This window comes from Pteropus vampyrus, unplaced genomic scaffold (genome assembly GCF_000151845.1).
Source record: "Pteropus vampyrus isolate Shadow unplaced genomic scaffold, Pvam_2.0 Scaffold65, whole genome shotgun sequence".
NCBI classification, from domain to species: domain Eukaryota; kingdom Metazoa; phylum Chordata; class Mammalia; order Chiroptera; family Pteropodidae; genus Pteropus; species Pteropus vampyrus.
This window is the reverse complement of record NW_011888846.1, coordinates 6,360,961-6,376,385: the sequence shown is the minus strand read 5'-3', so window position 1 is coordinate 6,376,385 and position 15,425 is coordinate 6,360,961. Positions and strand designations below refer to the sequence as shown.

The 15,425-nt window shown below is 52.3% G+C and overlaps 1 protein-coding gene across 3 annotated transcripts in view; it reads right to left on the bottom strand.

Moving 5' to 3' along the window:
- Positions 1 to 1,054: 1,054 nt before the first annotated feature.
- The window catches only part of SERPINC1 (serpin family C member 1), a 16,644-nt gene continuing 2,273 nt past the window's right edge, over positions 1,055 to 15,425 (bottom strand). Inside the window, exons 1-7 of one of the 3 annotated variants that reach the window (XM_011361288.2) lie at positions 10,769 to 11,888; positions 8,566 to 8,935; positions 8,073 to 8,288; positions 7,692 to 7,829; positions 5,666 to 6,056; positions 4,768 to 4,832; positions 1,055 to 2,120 (exon numbers count right to left, since the gene is read on the bottom strand). In XM_011361288.2, coding sequence (XP_011359590.1) covers positions 1,944 to 2,120; positions 4,768 to 4,832; positions 5,666 to 6,056; positions 7,692 to 7,829; positions 8,073 to 8,288; positions 8,566 to 8,935; positions 10,769 to 10,809 — 1,398 coding nt within the window. In that variant the 5' untranslated portion in view covers positions 10,810 to 11,888 and the 3' untranslated portion in view covers positions 1,055 to 1,943. The other 2 variants (XM_023531266.1, XM_023531267.1) reach the window with 2 other exon arrangements.

Below are 15,425 nucleotides of genomic sequence, written 5' to 3'. Positions count from 1 at the left end.
GGGTGACGACCGTCCCCCATCTACCTGTCCCTGGCGCTGTGCCTTCCCACTGGTCACTGTGAAAAGCAGATCACACTGGACTCAGAGGCCAGAACCCAGGACACTATTCCCCTCCTCATCCCGAGCCCATCACTTCTTCATACAGCTAATAATGTAGCATCAGCTTCTCTCTGGATAGCTCTTGGGTTTGTCCCCCAAGAAACAGTAAAGCATTTAAAGGAAAATAGTCAGTGGTAGCCATCAAATAAAGAGCTTATCGGGAAATGTCACTTCCCCTCAGCTGAAATTGATGACCGCAAACATTGACGGTGCCCCCTCTGCCTGAGTTTTTAAAGGCTGCCATATTTATAAGCAACAAACTTGTCTAACATTTTTTCATAACTTGCTAATCAAGGATTCATATTAAAACAGACAATCAGTTTCTGAAATGTTCTCCCTCAAAGGGGTTGAGATCGTTTTTAACTACAAGAACCTACCAGTCTGTTTTTTCCCTTTGAAAAAACTAACGTTAGAGGTTTGTGTCTTTCATCTGCAGCGATTACTCCGATCGCTTTGAGATGCCTCAGAAAAGTCAGTGAGCCAGGCTGGCGCCCGTGCACCTCTGGGGATGCTGGGCTGGGTTTGTACACCTTATATCCTTAGAGAATATCTGTTTTTATTATAACCTTAATTATAAATACCTATATATAGGAATAGGACTTTCTCTCACCCCACTCTCCTTTAATCATTATCACTTAAGTGTAAACCACACCTCCCCCCACCCTCTTTTACTGAAAAAATGCACTTTAATTCCTAAGGAGAGTGGCTGTTCCTGGCCGGGGAGCCAGGCGACTTCAGGAGGAGAGCTGAGGAGGGAGAGCTCTTGCCAGACCTGTGAAATTAACCAAATTCCTTAAACATACAAATAATAGCATCCATTTTAAGCTGCCCCCAGCCCCTTCCAAAAGGGTGTTCGGGGGGTGGGGGAAACAACCAAAATGAAAAAGTTCAGAATGCCTACTCTGATTTTAGAAGTTTCACTAGGGAAAATACCCAATATTATTTTCTCGGCTACTAAATGGTCAGAAACTTCAGGATTTTGTGGTAGGCTGAGTTTTGTTTTGTTTTTTTTTTTTTTAAGGGAAAACACAAAGGCTATACGATATGAGCCTAGTTTGTGTCATCTCTAAGCATCAGATTTGTTCTCACCCCTAATTTGACAGGTGTTCTCAGTCTCTCCTCCTGTAGATTCTGCCCTTCCCCTGATGACAAGCCAATAGTTCTTGGGGTTGCATGTCTCCTAGAGCCCCAGCCCTGTTGTGTCGGGGGAGGGGGGAGGGCAGGAGGGTGGGCGGAGATGGGGGCTGGGGGAGGGAGATTCGGAGAAAGAGTGATGATAAGGGTTTATATAAACATATTTAAAGCAGCTTAGCAAAAGCTTTCTCATTGAACAGCTTTAAGAACAATGTGAATGAAATCTTAGCAACTCGGTTAGTAATCTGAAAAGTCTATTAATGTATACTTGAAATTCTGTTTGTATAAAAATACATTTTCCTCTTTATTTTAACACTGTGTAAAACAACATTATGCATGTGTGTGGTTTGAGAATTAAATGGTTTAATACTCAAATTTGAATCTCTGTCTTTTCTGTACATAGAGATTAATTTATTTTAGATTTTTGGATTGTTTTAGTATGATGGAGCTCTCACTCCCCCTGCCCTTTCCAGATGCCTGCCATCTTTCAAGACGATGCAGTGACACATCTCCCTCCTAGGATGCGTTCACTGGGAGAGAGCAATGGAAAGCATCCTTTACCAAAGCCCAGTAGCACGTCTATCCGTTTCTCCCTCGTCTTCGTCTCAGGTGGTACTGTCCATTCATAATTGTGAGATGGGAGGAATTGTGTTTATTTTCACCTCTATTCACAAACCAACATAGGAAGAGGCGCGAAGAATAAGAACGCGTTACTTAACACAAGGGTTGGCGACTCTGCCCATGAAGATAATCGTGTTCAGAGCGACTTCCCTTATAAGAACCAGGAAGGGCCTGTTGGCCTTGAAGGTCACCCTGTTGTGGTTCAGCGAGCGGCCGGCGATGGCGATGGCCGTGCTGGCTGCTGCTTCGCTGCCTTCCTCGTTTACCTGTGGGCGAGATGGGAAGCAGACAGCCGCATCAGCTACTGTGCGGTCATTATGTGCAGGTGAACCCTCCACAGACAGCGATTCCTCAAATGCTGTTTGTTATCCAGTAGAAAGTACACTTGGGTCAGGTCTCTCTGGAGCCCTGCTGTTACTCGTTCATCCATCCAGTGAGTATTGACGTAAGCACACGTATTCAGATAAGCGCCGAACCAGAAATCTGTATGTTTACCGGGTGGTCACGTTTCTGGCTGGCACCATCGTACGTGGTATTACAAGAGGATTGTTTTGTACTTGATGCCAAAAGAGATTGCGACTCAAGATCAGAGCCCTGATAGTTCCACTCTCAGAGCGTCAAGATCCCACACACGACCACCCCAAGCAGCCACTCAGGGCCCACCCAGGGCCTGTGAAAAGGGGAGGGTACTCTGGATGGATGAGGATTTCTGGGAGTAACAGACTGAAACAATGGTATCTGCCGAGAAGCAGAACCACCGTGGGGCTGGAGGCGGACACCGTCAGAAAATTGTACTTGGGGACTCAGAGTATCACCGAAACTGTCCCAGCCTCTCAATGAAAGCACCTCAGATCCCTGAGCTTTGTGGGTTGAGAGCGTTCTCTCCCTCCCCCCAGCTCTCACTCCCTCCTCTTTTACCCCTCCCCCAGCTCCCCAAACTACCTATTTCCTGATCATTCTAGGACGAAATGTATGAGCAGTCTGGAGCTTGTATAAGACCAGGATTCTTTTATTCAAATCAGATTCTAGTCTTCAGTGGCTTCCCAGGAGACCTCCATTCAGTCGGGGTCCTATGTATCGGGCTCCCAAGGTTTTCAAGGAAAATAACTTTGTTTCCTGAGCCATGGAGGAGGCTGGCATCACTGCTCCAATGGCTAAAGAGAATCCAGACCTTGGCTTCTCCCTCATGGTAACTCAAAGCCCTCGAGGGGCTGGGAGTTGACCATGTCTGTCCGGGGTCCTTGGGAGAGGATTTTCCGTCATAGTATCCCGAGGACTCATCTTCTCTTAGTCTAAGTGTTCTTTTCTCCATCATCCATGACAGTCATGTTATTTTTATTTCCAAAACCATTAAACTAGTACTTGTGTGAGATGCCTTGTTCCGATCGCAGTATCTAAGTTCCATCCCTCTCCTTCTGCTGTTGTCCTGTGGGTTACATGTCCACATCGAGGACTTCGGCACCTGGCCCGTAGCCTCGCTGTCCCCTCTAACGCCTGCTGTTATTTGACCTCGGCGATTAAAATACCTCAGTGGACCAGTCAACACCCTAAGCTCCCATTTCACTGATCTCATCAGACCCCAGGAGCATTACCTTCAACTCCTTCAGCAAAACGGTCCGTGGCCACGCCCCACACACGCCCCGCAACTGCTCTGCCTCTGCAGTTACGATCTCGCCATCACTCAGACTATCACCTTCTGGTTTTTCAAGTGATGGCAGGTGCTCACTCCCATTACAATTAATCTGACACCCTCTTGTCCTCTGACACCTCCACGCTCCCCCTAACGACACGCTTCCCACCGTGACTCTGCGGCCACGTTCATGAGCCCCGTGCTCCGAAACCTCTCCCACCACGACCTTCGCCATCTCCTCAATCCCGCGACCTCTCTGGCCCGGCTCATCCCCCTCACCGCCTGGTTCCCCGAAGAGTGGTCTCCACAAGTGGTTTCCAGACCCGGCTGTGCATCGAAAATCCCTTGAGGAGCTTGGAAATTATATGGATTCTCAGGCCCCATCCTGGACTCGCCAGGAGTCGAGCCCACAAATAACCGATGCGCTCGGTCCACAGTTCAGGACCCGTTGGAGAACCGGAGGTTCCGCAGGCTTCCCGTGGCTGTCACGCTAGTAAAGGGGTTCCCCAGCACCTCAGCTGGAGCGACACGGCGAAGCAAGAAGTCATGGAACCGCTTTCCTCAGTGCGGACCTTCTCGAGACTTCCGCGTGCCAGCGTGCATTCGTGCTCAATTCCCCGAGAAGCGGGCGTCGTTTACGTAACCACCTCGCTTTTGGTTACGTGCAGTGCAGTCCAGAGCTTCAGTTCTCTGCGACACACTTTAGGCCACAGCCCGCTCTCACCAAGTCCCCTCCTCGCCTTCTGTTTGTTCCTCAGCCACGGAGGCGGGCGTGTGCCCCCGCTACCTCGCCTGCCCAAATTCCTCAGGGAGACGGAACCCATGGTCACATTGCAGCCTGAAGAGATCCTTTCCATTTTCTTAAAATTTCTCCCTGGGTTTCCATGAGCTCCACTCCCCTCCTCCGAGTTCCTTCTCGGGGGGCCTTTGCTGGCTCCGCTTCCTGTGCCACCTTCCCCCTCGTGTGTGTGTCCCCGCTTGACCTGCTCAGGAGAGGTGGCGGGCGGGAGGGAGGGACAGTCCGACCCCGAGGGCTCGGGGTAGGGCTGTACTGTGGCAGGCCTCACAGAGGACGGGGTGCCAGCTTTGAGGTTTGAGGGTCCCTGGAAGCAGGGCTTTTCCACGTTCGTCTCCCGCTAGTCACACGTCTGCTGTCTACACCACGAGAAGTAGCAGAGCAAGAACTCCAGAGGTACAAGTCCCATGAGATGACGGGGTATGAATAATGACGCGGCACGGGAAATGAAGGCAGCAGCCGAAGAAAGCAACAGGCGGTTACTCACCTCAAGAAACGCCTTGTGGAACGCGTCGGAGACGAAGAGGTCATTTCGGCCTTCGGCGACAATACCTGTGAGGAAGCCCGGAGAAGGTCCGTGAGACGGGGAGCCGGCTCGAGTTTGAAAACTAGGAAGAAATCCTGGACCCTCACCTCACGATACCCCCCCAATAAAATCATGTGCAAATGAATAAAGTCCTTTGGGCTTATTCGGTCTGGCTCCTGTGGATTGAATCTTGTGCTTCGGCTGGGGGACAGGGGACTCCGTTCTTACAGAAAAATTCCATTCGATAAGTGTTTGGCAACATTTTTAAGAGAGGGATTGTTTTTTAGACTTGGCTTAAAGACAGCCCCTCGAGGTAAATCCCATTGCCTAACACTGGAAACTTCTTTTCGAGAAAGGTATTTTGATATATATTTTTAAAGGATAGTGGGCTGGAGGAAGCAAACCGACCGAATACCGTTACTGAAGTGTCACAACTAGGAAAAGTTTGGCCGTCCCCGTCCAGGTGACCACGGGGAAACACGCGAGCCCTTGGGAATGTCCACAGGGGCTATTAAATGTCGGCTACGCCTATGTGAGACCCCAGCCGTCCCCAGCTCTTAATCACATCTGCTCCGAATCCCGACGCTTTTTCAGATTCTTCTTTACCTAGTCCCCTGTCCTCTGTCAGTGACAGACTCAAAGGGGTCCCGAGCCCACTGAGCCCGTGGAGATTCTGGAAAAAATCCCCTTTTCCAGAGAACTGAGACCCTGGGAGGGACAGGGAGTTCCCTGAGTTAGCGGTAAACTGGGGGTCACGTCGGGTGTCCTGACTCGTGGCCCTTCCCCCTCTCTCTCCGACTCCTGCGCCTTCGGACAGACCGCCTCGGGGGCAGAGGGAAGGAGGGCTCCGTCCACGCACCCGGGAGCTTGGCCTTCTCCGGGCTGAACAGGTCCACGAGGCCCATGTCTTGCAGCTGCTCCTTCACGCTGAAGCTGTCCTCGATGCGGAAGCGGGGCACGTGGGCCACCAGCAGCGTCTCTGCCAGCTGGTCCAGCCACTCCTGCAGCACCTCCGGGGTCAGTTCCCGCTCCACCTTGGCCAGGCTCTTCTCAGGCTTCGGCAGGATGAGCGTCATGGCGATGTCGTCGCCCTTGAAGGGCAATTCGAGCACCTGGGTGCCTTCCGCCACACGCCGATAGCGGAACTTGCCTTCCTGGTACATCATGGGCGCTTGGCAGTCCTCCTTGTCAACTCTGTTGAAGGATTCCAACCTCGTGTTCTCAGGGCTGAACTTGGACTTCCACAGGCCCTGGAAGAAGACAGGTGGGAGGATCGCAAAGCGAGGAGACCAGAAACATCTCTGGGAGAGGACTGACCCGGCATATGCACGTTGTTACGTTAATATGTGAGCATAACTGGGGGGGGGGAACGAGACTAGTGGGGTACGCACGGAAAGGTAACGACGGCTGTCAGCGATGGAGCCGTGAGCGCTTCTGTTCTGTGACCTTTCCAGGTTTTCAGCACTGACTGTCTGCCTGCTTTCATAATAAACTTAAAAACTGAAACCAAGAACAACGTACTGGCCTCCTCACGAGTCTCTTCTTGAGTTTAAATTTAATTGCCTTTTGCTTCCTGCCTCCCATTGGCCTCTTCCTCCAAGGCCATCCTCCAAGGTATGGGTCTCTGCCCCTGATGAATGAGGGCCACACATAGGTAATAGCCCCCCGGGGGGGGGGGCGCATCTGGCAGCCCTACCAGATGGGGGGGCCACAAGACACGCCTTTGAAATTTGAGTTGTAATTACCATTCCTAGTTACCTTCTGGCTCTTCGATTTGGGGACAAGACATTTAACTCTTCGTCCGTACACTGAGGAGCTGGTGATTACTATGTCAGTAGGCTGCTCACTGCGTGCCAGGCACACTCTAAGCATTTCACATGCATTTAGTGCATCAGCCCCTTCCATAACTCCGTGAGGCAGGTGTCATTACTGCCATTTTATAGCTGCAGAAATTAGGGCATAGAAAGGTCTCAGGTAATTAACCCAAGTCCACACAGTCAGGAAAGGAAGGGTCTGGATTTGAGCTAAGTAACCTGTCTGAGGGCCCAAGGTCTCATTTGCGACAGTAGTTGGGTCAGGAGGGCTGATAAGTGACCATAAAGCGCGATGCGTGCTGTGGAAACGCAGCCCCCACCACTCTCGGGGACAGAAAAGCCCCAGGGGACAGAGCGGTGGGCCACAGCAGTGACTGGCTAAATCCTGGGCCCTGCGTAAGGCGGGGGATGTGTATGGGGCACGACCCAGGATGGGCGATTGTGCCACAAATCCACCCGCCTTAAAGTGGCGGCCCACCTGACTCAGTCAGCTGTTTATTCTCAGTGTCCTCTGCCTCATCCTCCTTCCTAAATGGAATCAAATTGGAAGTCTTTAGAACTCGACTCAGAACGACATGGCCATCTGTGTGGTCAAACCACAGGGCCCCTGCAAGATCGAGGTCCATGTGGCACCTGGAGGGTCAGAAGCCTCAGGCGAGGGGAACTTTAGTCACTGTAGAAGCTGCTCCAGATGATGGAGAAAATCCCATCACTGAGGATTGTCGATAGACTCTGTCATTCTGTTCCAGATTTCAAAATGGAGGTAACTGGACGGCAGAACTTATCACACATACGTGAGAATTTATCACCACTCACACCTTGTTGCCAGGCACGCTGGCTTTGTGAAGTATACACGCTGCCTTGGGCCCAGAGGACTGCCAGCGCCCCTGGACCTCAGCCCAGCAGCCATAGCCCTGGACCTAGTTCTAGACCCTCAGCGAATTTGAATTTCTGCCCCGACCACGCATTTACCATCTCTCAGAAGGGATCAACATACACACGCCCAACGGTGTGAAAGAGGGTGAGCTGGGCGAGAAGTCTGGGGCTTCGCGAGGGCCGAGGAGTGAGTACCTTGAAGTAAATGGTGTTGACCAGCACCAGAACAGTGAGCTCGTTGATGGCATCCCGGGGAATGACGTCGGTGATACGCCCTTCGGTCTTGTTGGATATCCACTGGTTGATGGTCACTCTGGACGACTCCGCGTTTTCCTGGGGAGAACAGGGAACGAACCCGCCCACTGTGCTGCTCAGCCGGCTTCTCCGCTTCCGCACGCGGCACAGCTTGTCATCCGCCCTCCCTCTGCTCTGCCTTTGCCTGCCATTTGGTGACGCCACCACTGTAACCCAGACAGGGAAGCTCACACACCTCGGGAGTGCCACGAACTCAGAGTCCAGGTTTCCAGCCCCTGGACAGGAAGAACTCCGAGGTCAAGGACGATGTCTGCAACTCACCTTAAAGTCCAGGGGCTGGAGCTTAGCTCCATAGACCAACTCGCTGATGTCCTGATAGGTCTCGTTGAAAGTAAGGGATTTGTCCCCAAACAGGCGGTTGGCTGAGACCAGCTCGGAGGACTTGTTGGCTTTTCGATAGAGTCGGCAGTTCAGTTTGGCAAAGAAAAAGTGGATCTGATCAGACGTCTTCTCAGAGATGGTATCAAACTTAAAGACCTGTAGAAGCCAGAAGAAAGCGGTGGTGGGTCTATGCAGCTCCTCGGCTGCCGGGAGCGGCCGGCACAGGGCCCTCAGCCCCTGGGCCCTCAGCCTCTTCACTTGTGACCCGGCAGAGCGCGGATGCTCAGCTCAAGGTCTCTACGGAAAAGAATGCAGAAAAGAAGGAGGAGGAGGAGAAAGAGAAACACAAAGAGATTGGGGAGCTATGGAACGTCTCTAAAAGGCTCTAGACCGAGACACGGCCGGGAGGCTGGGCAGAGGGCTGTGGTCATACCTCCATCAGCTGCTTGAGGGTGTTGTTGCAGGCGCCCAGCTTGGTCATAGCGAAAGCTGTGGAGATACTCAGGGGCGACAGGAAAATGTTGTCATTGTCGTTCTTAGAGTCTGCAAGGTGCTGGTAGAAGGTGGTGGCAAAGTGGGAATTGGCCTTAGACAATTCCCAGACCCGCCGGTTGGTGGCCTCGGGGACCTTCTGGTCTGAGCCCTCATCCTCAGTCGCCTTCTTCTCTGGGGAACGGTAAATGCACATGGGATTCACAGGGATGTCCCGCGGCTTGGCTGTGCAGATGTCCTCCACAGGGTGCCAGTGACAGGTCACACAGCCCCAGAGGCCAAAGAGCAGCAAGGAGAGAAGGTGTGCCCTCCTGCAAGGGGACAGAAAGCCGAGTTAAGCTAGGCTGGGAGGACCCTGTTCCCACCGCCCATCCCAGACTTGCCCCAGTAAAGCACAGGGCACCTGCCCACCCGGTGTGGCCTTGCTCTCTGTGAAGCACGAGGGCCCAGGACAAGTCCGGTCCTGGACTCTTTGCACAAGGATCGTTGAAATTAGAATCAGCTACTGAAGCAACTGTTGGTTAGTAGAAGTATTGTGTGTCCGAGGCCCGTGCTGAGAGAAATAAAGAATGCAGACTCCTCGTTGGTGAGGTGGGACCCGCACCCGTGGAATATAGGCGGGCATCTCGGTCCCCGTGAAGAGCGAGGACAGAGGAGGAGCCACTGACAGAGCTGTTGAGGGAAAGCCTCAGAAATGGATGGACTTGAACCCGGATGTGAAAGGGTTGGAAGGATTTCAGCTGATCGGCAGAGAGGTTTCAGCAACGCAGGAGGGTGCGGGGTGAGCGGGCGAAGGCGCTGTCTGTGTGCTGAAGACCACGTCTCTGGCCCCAGCCCCAGCCCGTCCACCGAGGTCCAGACCCGTTGTTTGCTGGACAGTCCCACCCGGATGTCCCGCAGATTCCGTTATGAGATGACGACCAAGCCGAACTCGTAACTCTCCCTCCCCGCACCTGCTGCTTCTGCCCGGTCCTCCGCCTCAGCGGATGGGACCCTCATGCCAGAGAGCGGGGGCCACCCCGATTCCTCCCTAGGTTCGATCGCTCTGTTTCCTTCCTCTCTCACTGCCTTAGTTCATTTTCCGTTGTCTGGGAATTTTAATAGCTTCCAACATGGGTACACAAAGGGTAAATGAAACAAATTTTACTTAAAAAAAAAATGAGATCGTGAGATTGGCAAATGACGAGAATTGAGACGCCCAAGTAAGCAAACCAAGGGATAAAACTGTCTACTATTTTGTGGATAAGACGGGGGGCCAGGGGCTTCCTTGGCTGACTTAGGTCTCTGGGTCTGTATGTGGGTCTCCTCCCGGCAGGAAAAGACAGGCTCGCAGTGCAGACAGGATTTGCCGAGGATGCCGCCTGGGCAAGGTGGGGCCGGTTGGCATCAGGGGCAGCTGGGGGGCACTTGGCTTCTCGCGTGACCTGAGGCTGGCTCTGCAGCCCTGTTGGGAACAGAGGCCCCGAGCCGGAGAGGAGGAGGCAGGCTGAGGAAGCAGAGACCGAGGATCTTGCCATTCATCTCTCCTCTTGCTGCCTTCTGTTTCGCATTTTGTCCCCAGCTGCCTCTGAAAATACGAGTGGAGGCCGACGGGGCCCGGAGCTCTGTCAAGCACAAAGAAAAGCCAAGGCAGGGCGCCCCGGCCTCGCTCCTAGCTTCCCGCAGCACCCCAGACCGAGGAGCGAGTGTGTGCGGTGTCGGTGTCGATGGAGGGAGGGCCACAGTCCTTTTGTCAAAGGTCGCCGAGATCTTAGGCGGGCAGAGGGGCAACCGAGCAGAGGAACAGCGAAAAGGCCGTGAGGGGCCGTCACAGATTAAATCCGCCCTCGTTCCAGACGTGGGCCAGGCCTGGAAGTCCCCTCAGGGTCTCCTGGGCCAGTGAGGGCTGGCGCCGGCACGGCATCTTCACACAAGGGAAGGAAGACGTCCCCTTGGTTTCTTGGGGTAAAGACCCAAGGTGCGGCCTAGGGAAAGGCCTCACCCCAGACGAGGCAGGAGCGGGGGGCGCTGGCAGTGATGTCCTCCAGACAAGCTCCCTTTGCCGTGAGCCCCAGGGAGAGGGCCTGGGCTGGGAGCTGCCGAGCTCATCCTCACGAGCCAGAAAACCCAGGAGGGCTTGTGCAGGGTGAGCTCGCCCCTCTCACCTCTTTCCAGCAGCTGCAGTCCCTCTCCCACTGGGAACCATGGTCGCTGATGTCCCACGGGCTGGCTGGCGGGCGGGCGGGCGGAGATAGTGAGGCCCCAGGCGATCCCTCAGAACTGGCCCTCTCCTCTGCCTGCGGCTCCGGAGGCTGTGGGGGGGCCGTGGGGAGAGGAGGACTGAGGTCAAAGGCTGACGACCAGCTCCCAGGGTTAAGCAAAGCGTGGAGCCCAGTGTTGTTTAATTAGTGGAGAAGTTTTAAAGTTCAGTCAAGCCCAGGGGCGGCAAGGCCCACCCACCTTTACGACCCAGAGCCCCTCACTCTTCTTCATCTTTCTGGGAAGGAAAAAAGAGAACAAATTCAAACCTGGTCAGAAAATGCCTGACTGACAAGTCTGTCTGTAGGGGTTTTTTTTGTTTTTTTTTTTGTTTTTGTTTTTAACCTGGTTAACCAAGCCAGGAGGTAGAAAAGAGGTGAGTATAACTAGCCTTGTTCAATGTCCGCAAACTTCTAGCCCTGTACGTGCTCAGGGTACAGGTTTCTTTAGGGAAAAAGAGTCCATAGTATCTAGTCAGAGTGGGGAGAAGAGGAATTTTCTGGAATGAAGTACTACCCTCAGGCCTCTAAGAGCCAGCACATCTGTGATTCAGACCAGGACGCACAGCGGTTACCTCAGTGGTCCACAGACGGACCCCTTCCCCACTCAGCCCTGCAGTGAGGGGAGGGGGCACGAGAGCAGGGCCAAGGACGTCTCTCAGGTGGACGAGCTGGCTGGCAGGGACTCGACACAGTTCTACTGGGGACCAGGAGACAGTGTGGGGCAGGTAAGAACATACAACTGCCGAACTACTTCTTCAAAAGCAAACAAACCAAGTCAGGGGAGCCTGCACGGGTGTGAACGAGATCGCCCACTGGAACCAGACTTGCAACAGCAAAAGATTAGGAACAACTCCCATCTCTAGGAGACTGGTTCAGTCCACCAAGGTGCATGGCACACCGCAAAGCCATGCCGAGAAGGACAAGGCCCCTCTCTGTGCTGACAGGGAGGACCTCCAGGACAATCAAGTGGGAAGAGGCAGGCGGCTGAGCAGTGTTTCCAGCACGTCACCTTTTGTGTCACGAAGCGGGGATGTGGGGTGACAGATGGACACACGGGCTGGGGGGAGCCGTGGCGATAGGAACCTTCGCACTTAGTTCTCTAGTCGGGAATTCGTCAGTGCACCGCCCATTTGAGACGGACTCGGCCTCGTGAGCAAGAAGCATATCGGTGTTGTAGTCCGCAGCAGCTTGGGGACAGGGGCATCCAGGGCACGATGGAGGTGGTGGCAGCACCAGAGAGGAACTGGAAGCAGCCGAGCCCCTGGTTGGTGAGGAAGGAGAAAAGGAGGGTGAGAAAAGCCCAGTTGGTGGACCTGCCTGGCAAATTCAAACGACTGCATAACATTCCACTGTCTATAATTCAACTGTTACTTTACGTTCACTTAGATCAAATTCTTTAAATCTTTGAGTAAGATAATAGTAACAGGTGCCATTTTAAATACTTACTATACATATATATGTTTATATAGAAAAAACCAGTTATAGAATGCTATAATATGTAAAGAATTTATTAATAAAGATAATATGACATTTTTGTTGTACTTTGAAATACTGATTTATTTACTTAAATTAGTTTCAAGTATACAGTACATTGGTTAGACATCTATATAGTTCATAAAACGATCCCCCCAATTGCTCCCTCCCTCCCCTGGCCCTCCACCTAGCCATCGTATTAATGCCAACTACATTCCCTCTGCCGTGCCCCCCATCCCCGTGACCAAATGTCAACTACTAATGTATACTTCTTTAACCCTTCACCCCATTCTCCCGGCCCCCAACCCCCTTCCCCTCTGTCCGTCACCAAATTGTCTACTATATTTGTGAGTCTGTTTTTGATTAGTTTGTTCTTTTTGTTCCTTAGATACTGCATATAAGTGAAATCATATGATATTTATCTTTCTCTGACTTATTTCACTCAGCATAATAATCTCTAGGTCCATCCATATACGTACTCTTAAATGATATGTAAGCGTGGATAAAATCATGAGAAAGCCTCGTCAGAATGGCTAGTGCTCTGTCTGGAATTTCTAATACCCCAAATGACAGGGAAGATCACAGGACGCCTGGAGTGAAGCCCACACTTTGCCACATCATCATCAGCTGTGTAGTGTTGGTTGTGCTGATCAGCCTTTCTCAGGGGCAGATATTTTAATTCTCTAAATGGGGATAGAATACTGATTTCTTGGGATTTTTAAGGATTAAAGATCATCGATAGGTCTGTTGTGACATAGTCAATACAGTTACATTTCCTCCTGGGGACACGGCTAAATTCTATTTTACAGTCGAGGTAGGGACATACGATTAAATGCTGGGCAGTGGGATGCTGTGGAAATGATGTATGCCATTTTCCGGTAGATTGTCCCAAAACGTCCTCCACTGTCCCCAAGCTCTGTCTCCCATGCTCAGGCTGAAGAACACAGAGTATTCACCAACCAGCCAACCTGGCCGCTGGACTGCTGTGCCCAGAGACCCTCGCTGGCTCTGGAGGGAACGTGAACCGGACCGTGGCGATGGGCGCGCAGACGCTGGCCGAGCCTGCGAAACGGTCCAGCGATGCTGCTGCGGTTCCTTTCCCATCACTGTCTGGCAGCTTCTGAGGAGCACGCGAAGTCTGATAACCCAGCTGCTGCTCGATCCGATTTAATCCATTTATTTATTCAGCATTTACGGCCCCCAGGACTGTTTTAGACACTGGGAATAGAATAGTAAAGTCAACGTGGTCCCTGCCTTGCTGTAGCAAATATTCTAGTGAGTGAAATAAACGAGCTCATTTACGTACACGTGCGCACACACAGATATGCATATGTATGCTTTTTAAAAAAACTCACTATATTATCACGATCCACGCTAAGTGCTTTGCAGGCATTAGCTTACATAATTCTCTTGTCAGCTTTACCAGCTCAGTTTACAGATGAGAAAAACGCTGCTCACGAGGGTTAGGAACTTGCCCTGACTTACAGAGGCGAGATGCGAACCCTCGTCTGCCTGGCTCACCTACGCGCTCACCTACGCGACAGCCATGAGTAAACCTTTCCATGTCTTCCCAGGCGGGAACACACTGCCTGGTTGCTTTTCCTGGGGCAGGGTATGACACGACATCGCCTGGTCTTCTTCTCTGGATAGTCTCTGTCAAGTTTGTCCGTGATCCCCTTAAGCCAGAGCCCTGAAGGGGCCCTGAAGGTCCCCTGGGACTGGCATCTTTTCCTCTGGTCGCCTGCGTCTTACTGGAAAACATTGGTCTCTGACGCACACTCCACACCGGGGTCTCGCTTGCTCTGCCGACGTCCTTGCCACCGGCCCAGCCTCTGGTTCTCGCTGCTCACAGCTCCCCTTGCCTTTCACTGTCTAGATTCTGATGCCGCAAATCCCCTTCCTCTCGACACATCTTAGACTGGTTTGATGAGGAAAAGAAACAAGAGCTTGTAAGCAGGGCGAACTAACCTGGGTGCATGTGCCTGCCCGTCGCTCTCCCCGGCCCCCAATCCTGTAAAGTGTTTTAATAATCATGTCTACTTAAATATCTAAAAGCGTATTTAAATTGAATTCTTCATGGAAACGTCTAACCATTTCTGGAACTGGAGACAGACTTAAGAACTTCGAGCAGGTAAATATCAGTTTGTGAAAAGGATGTCTCCCTTCCGTGTGCCATGATTCTACTCCCCCGTGTTGGCACCCGGGGCCTCCCTGCTCCACCGCAGTCGGGTGGGTGCGAGGAGCCTCCGATCACCCTTCTGTTTCAATACTTCAAGGTAAGGAACAAAAGAAAACTCCCTCCCTTCCCAGGCTGACTCCAGTCTCAGCAGTAACTCTTCTGAGCAGGTGGGTCAGCTGGTCCCTGTTCTATTCTCTTCTCTGGATCCAGGAGTGAGACCTTGGCGGGGGGCAAACAGCAGAGCGTTACTGAGTAACCCGAAGCCTAACCCTTCCGCGGAAACTTGGCAAAGCATCTCGCGCAAAACCAGAGTTGTCCCCGCCTCTCCCAGGTTTCCGGTTTAGTAAGGTGGGATGGCATTTAAATTAAGGGGAAATACAGTTTATCAAAATAAATCCTGCGTTATCGTTTGGCAGCTTTCAGGGGCGACTCTCGAAGCATCTCGCTGGAACGTGGCCAAGTTCTCACAACCGTTAGAAAGTTCGATTCTGGATTCAGGGAAACCAAAGCGAGACAAATATTTACTGAACACGCGCAGGGCTCATGCGACTCGGTCTCGGATGTACCAGGTCCTCAATAAATATTTGTGTTTGAAGAAACCCAGCTTCGGAGAAGTTTTGCTGACTTATTAACAAGAAAATACTTCGAATTCCTCCCCAGTGGAAAGTTATCAAGTGAAGTAAAAACGCTTACTTATTCAGAGGCATCGACGCCTTGTCCAGACAGAAACGCTGGGCAGGGGTCTGCTCGAGAGGCTGAGCAAGAGAGAGCTGCACGGAGGCAAAGCTCGTCGCTTGGACATTAGTTCAGGAAGTGGCAGGTGGTGAAGGAGAAAGGGAGAGGGGAGAGGACAGGGTGCGGAGGCAGAGGTGCTGGGGGACGAGCTCCCCGGGCACAGGGCAGACGGGC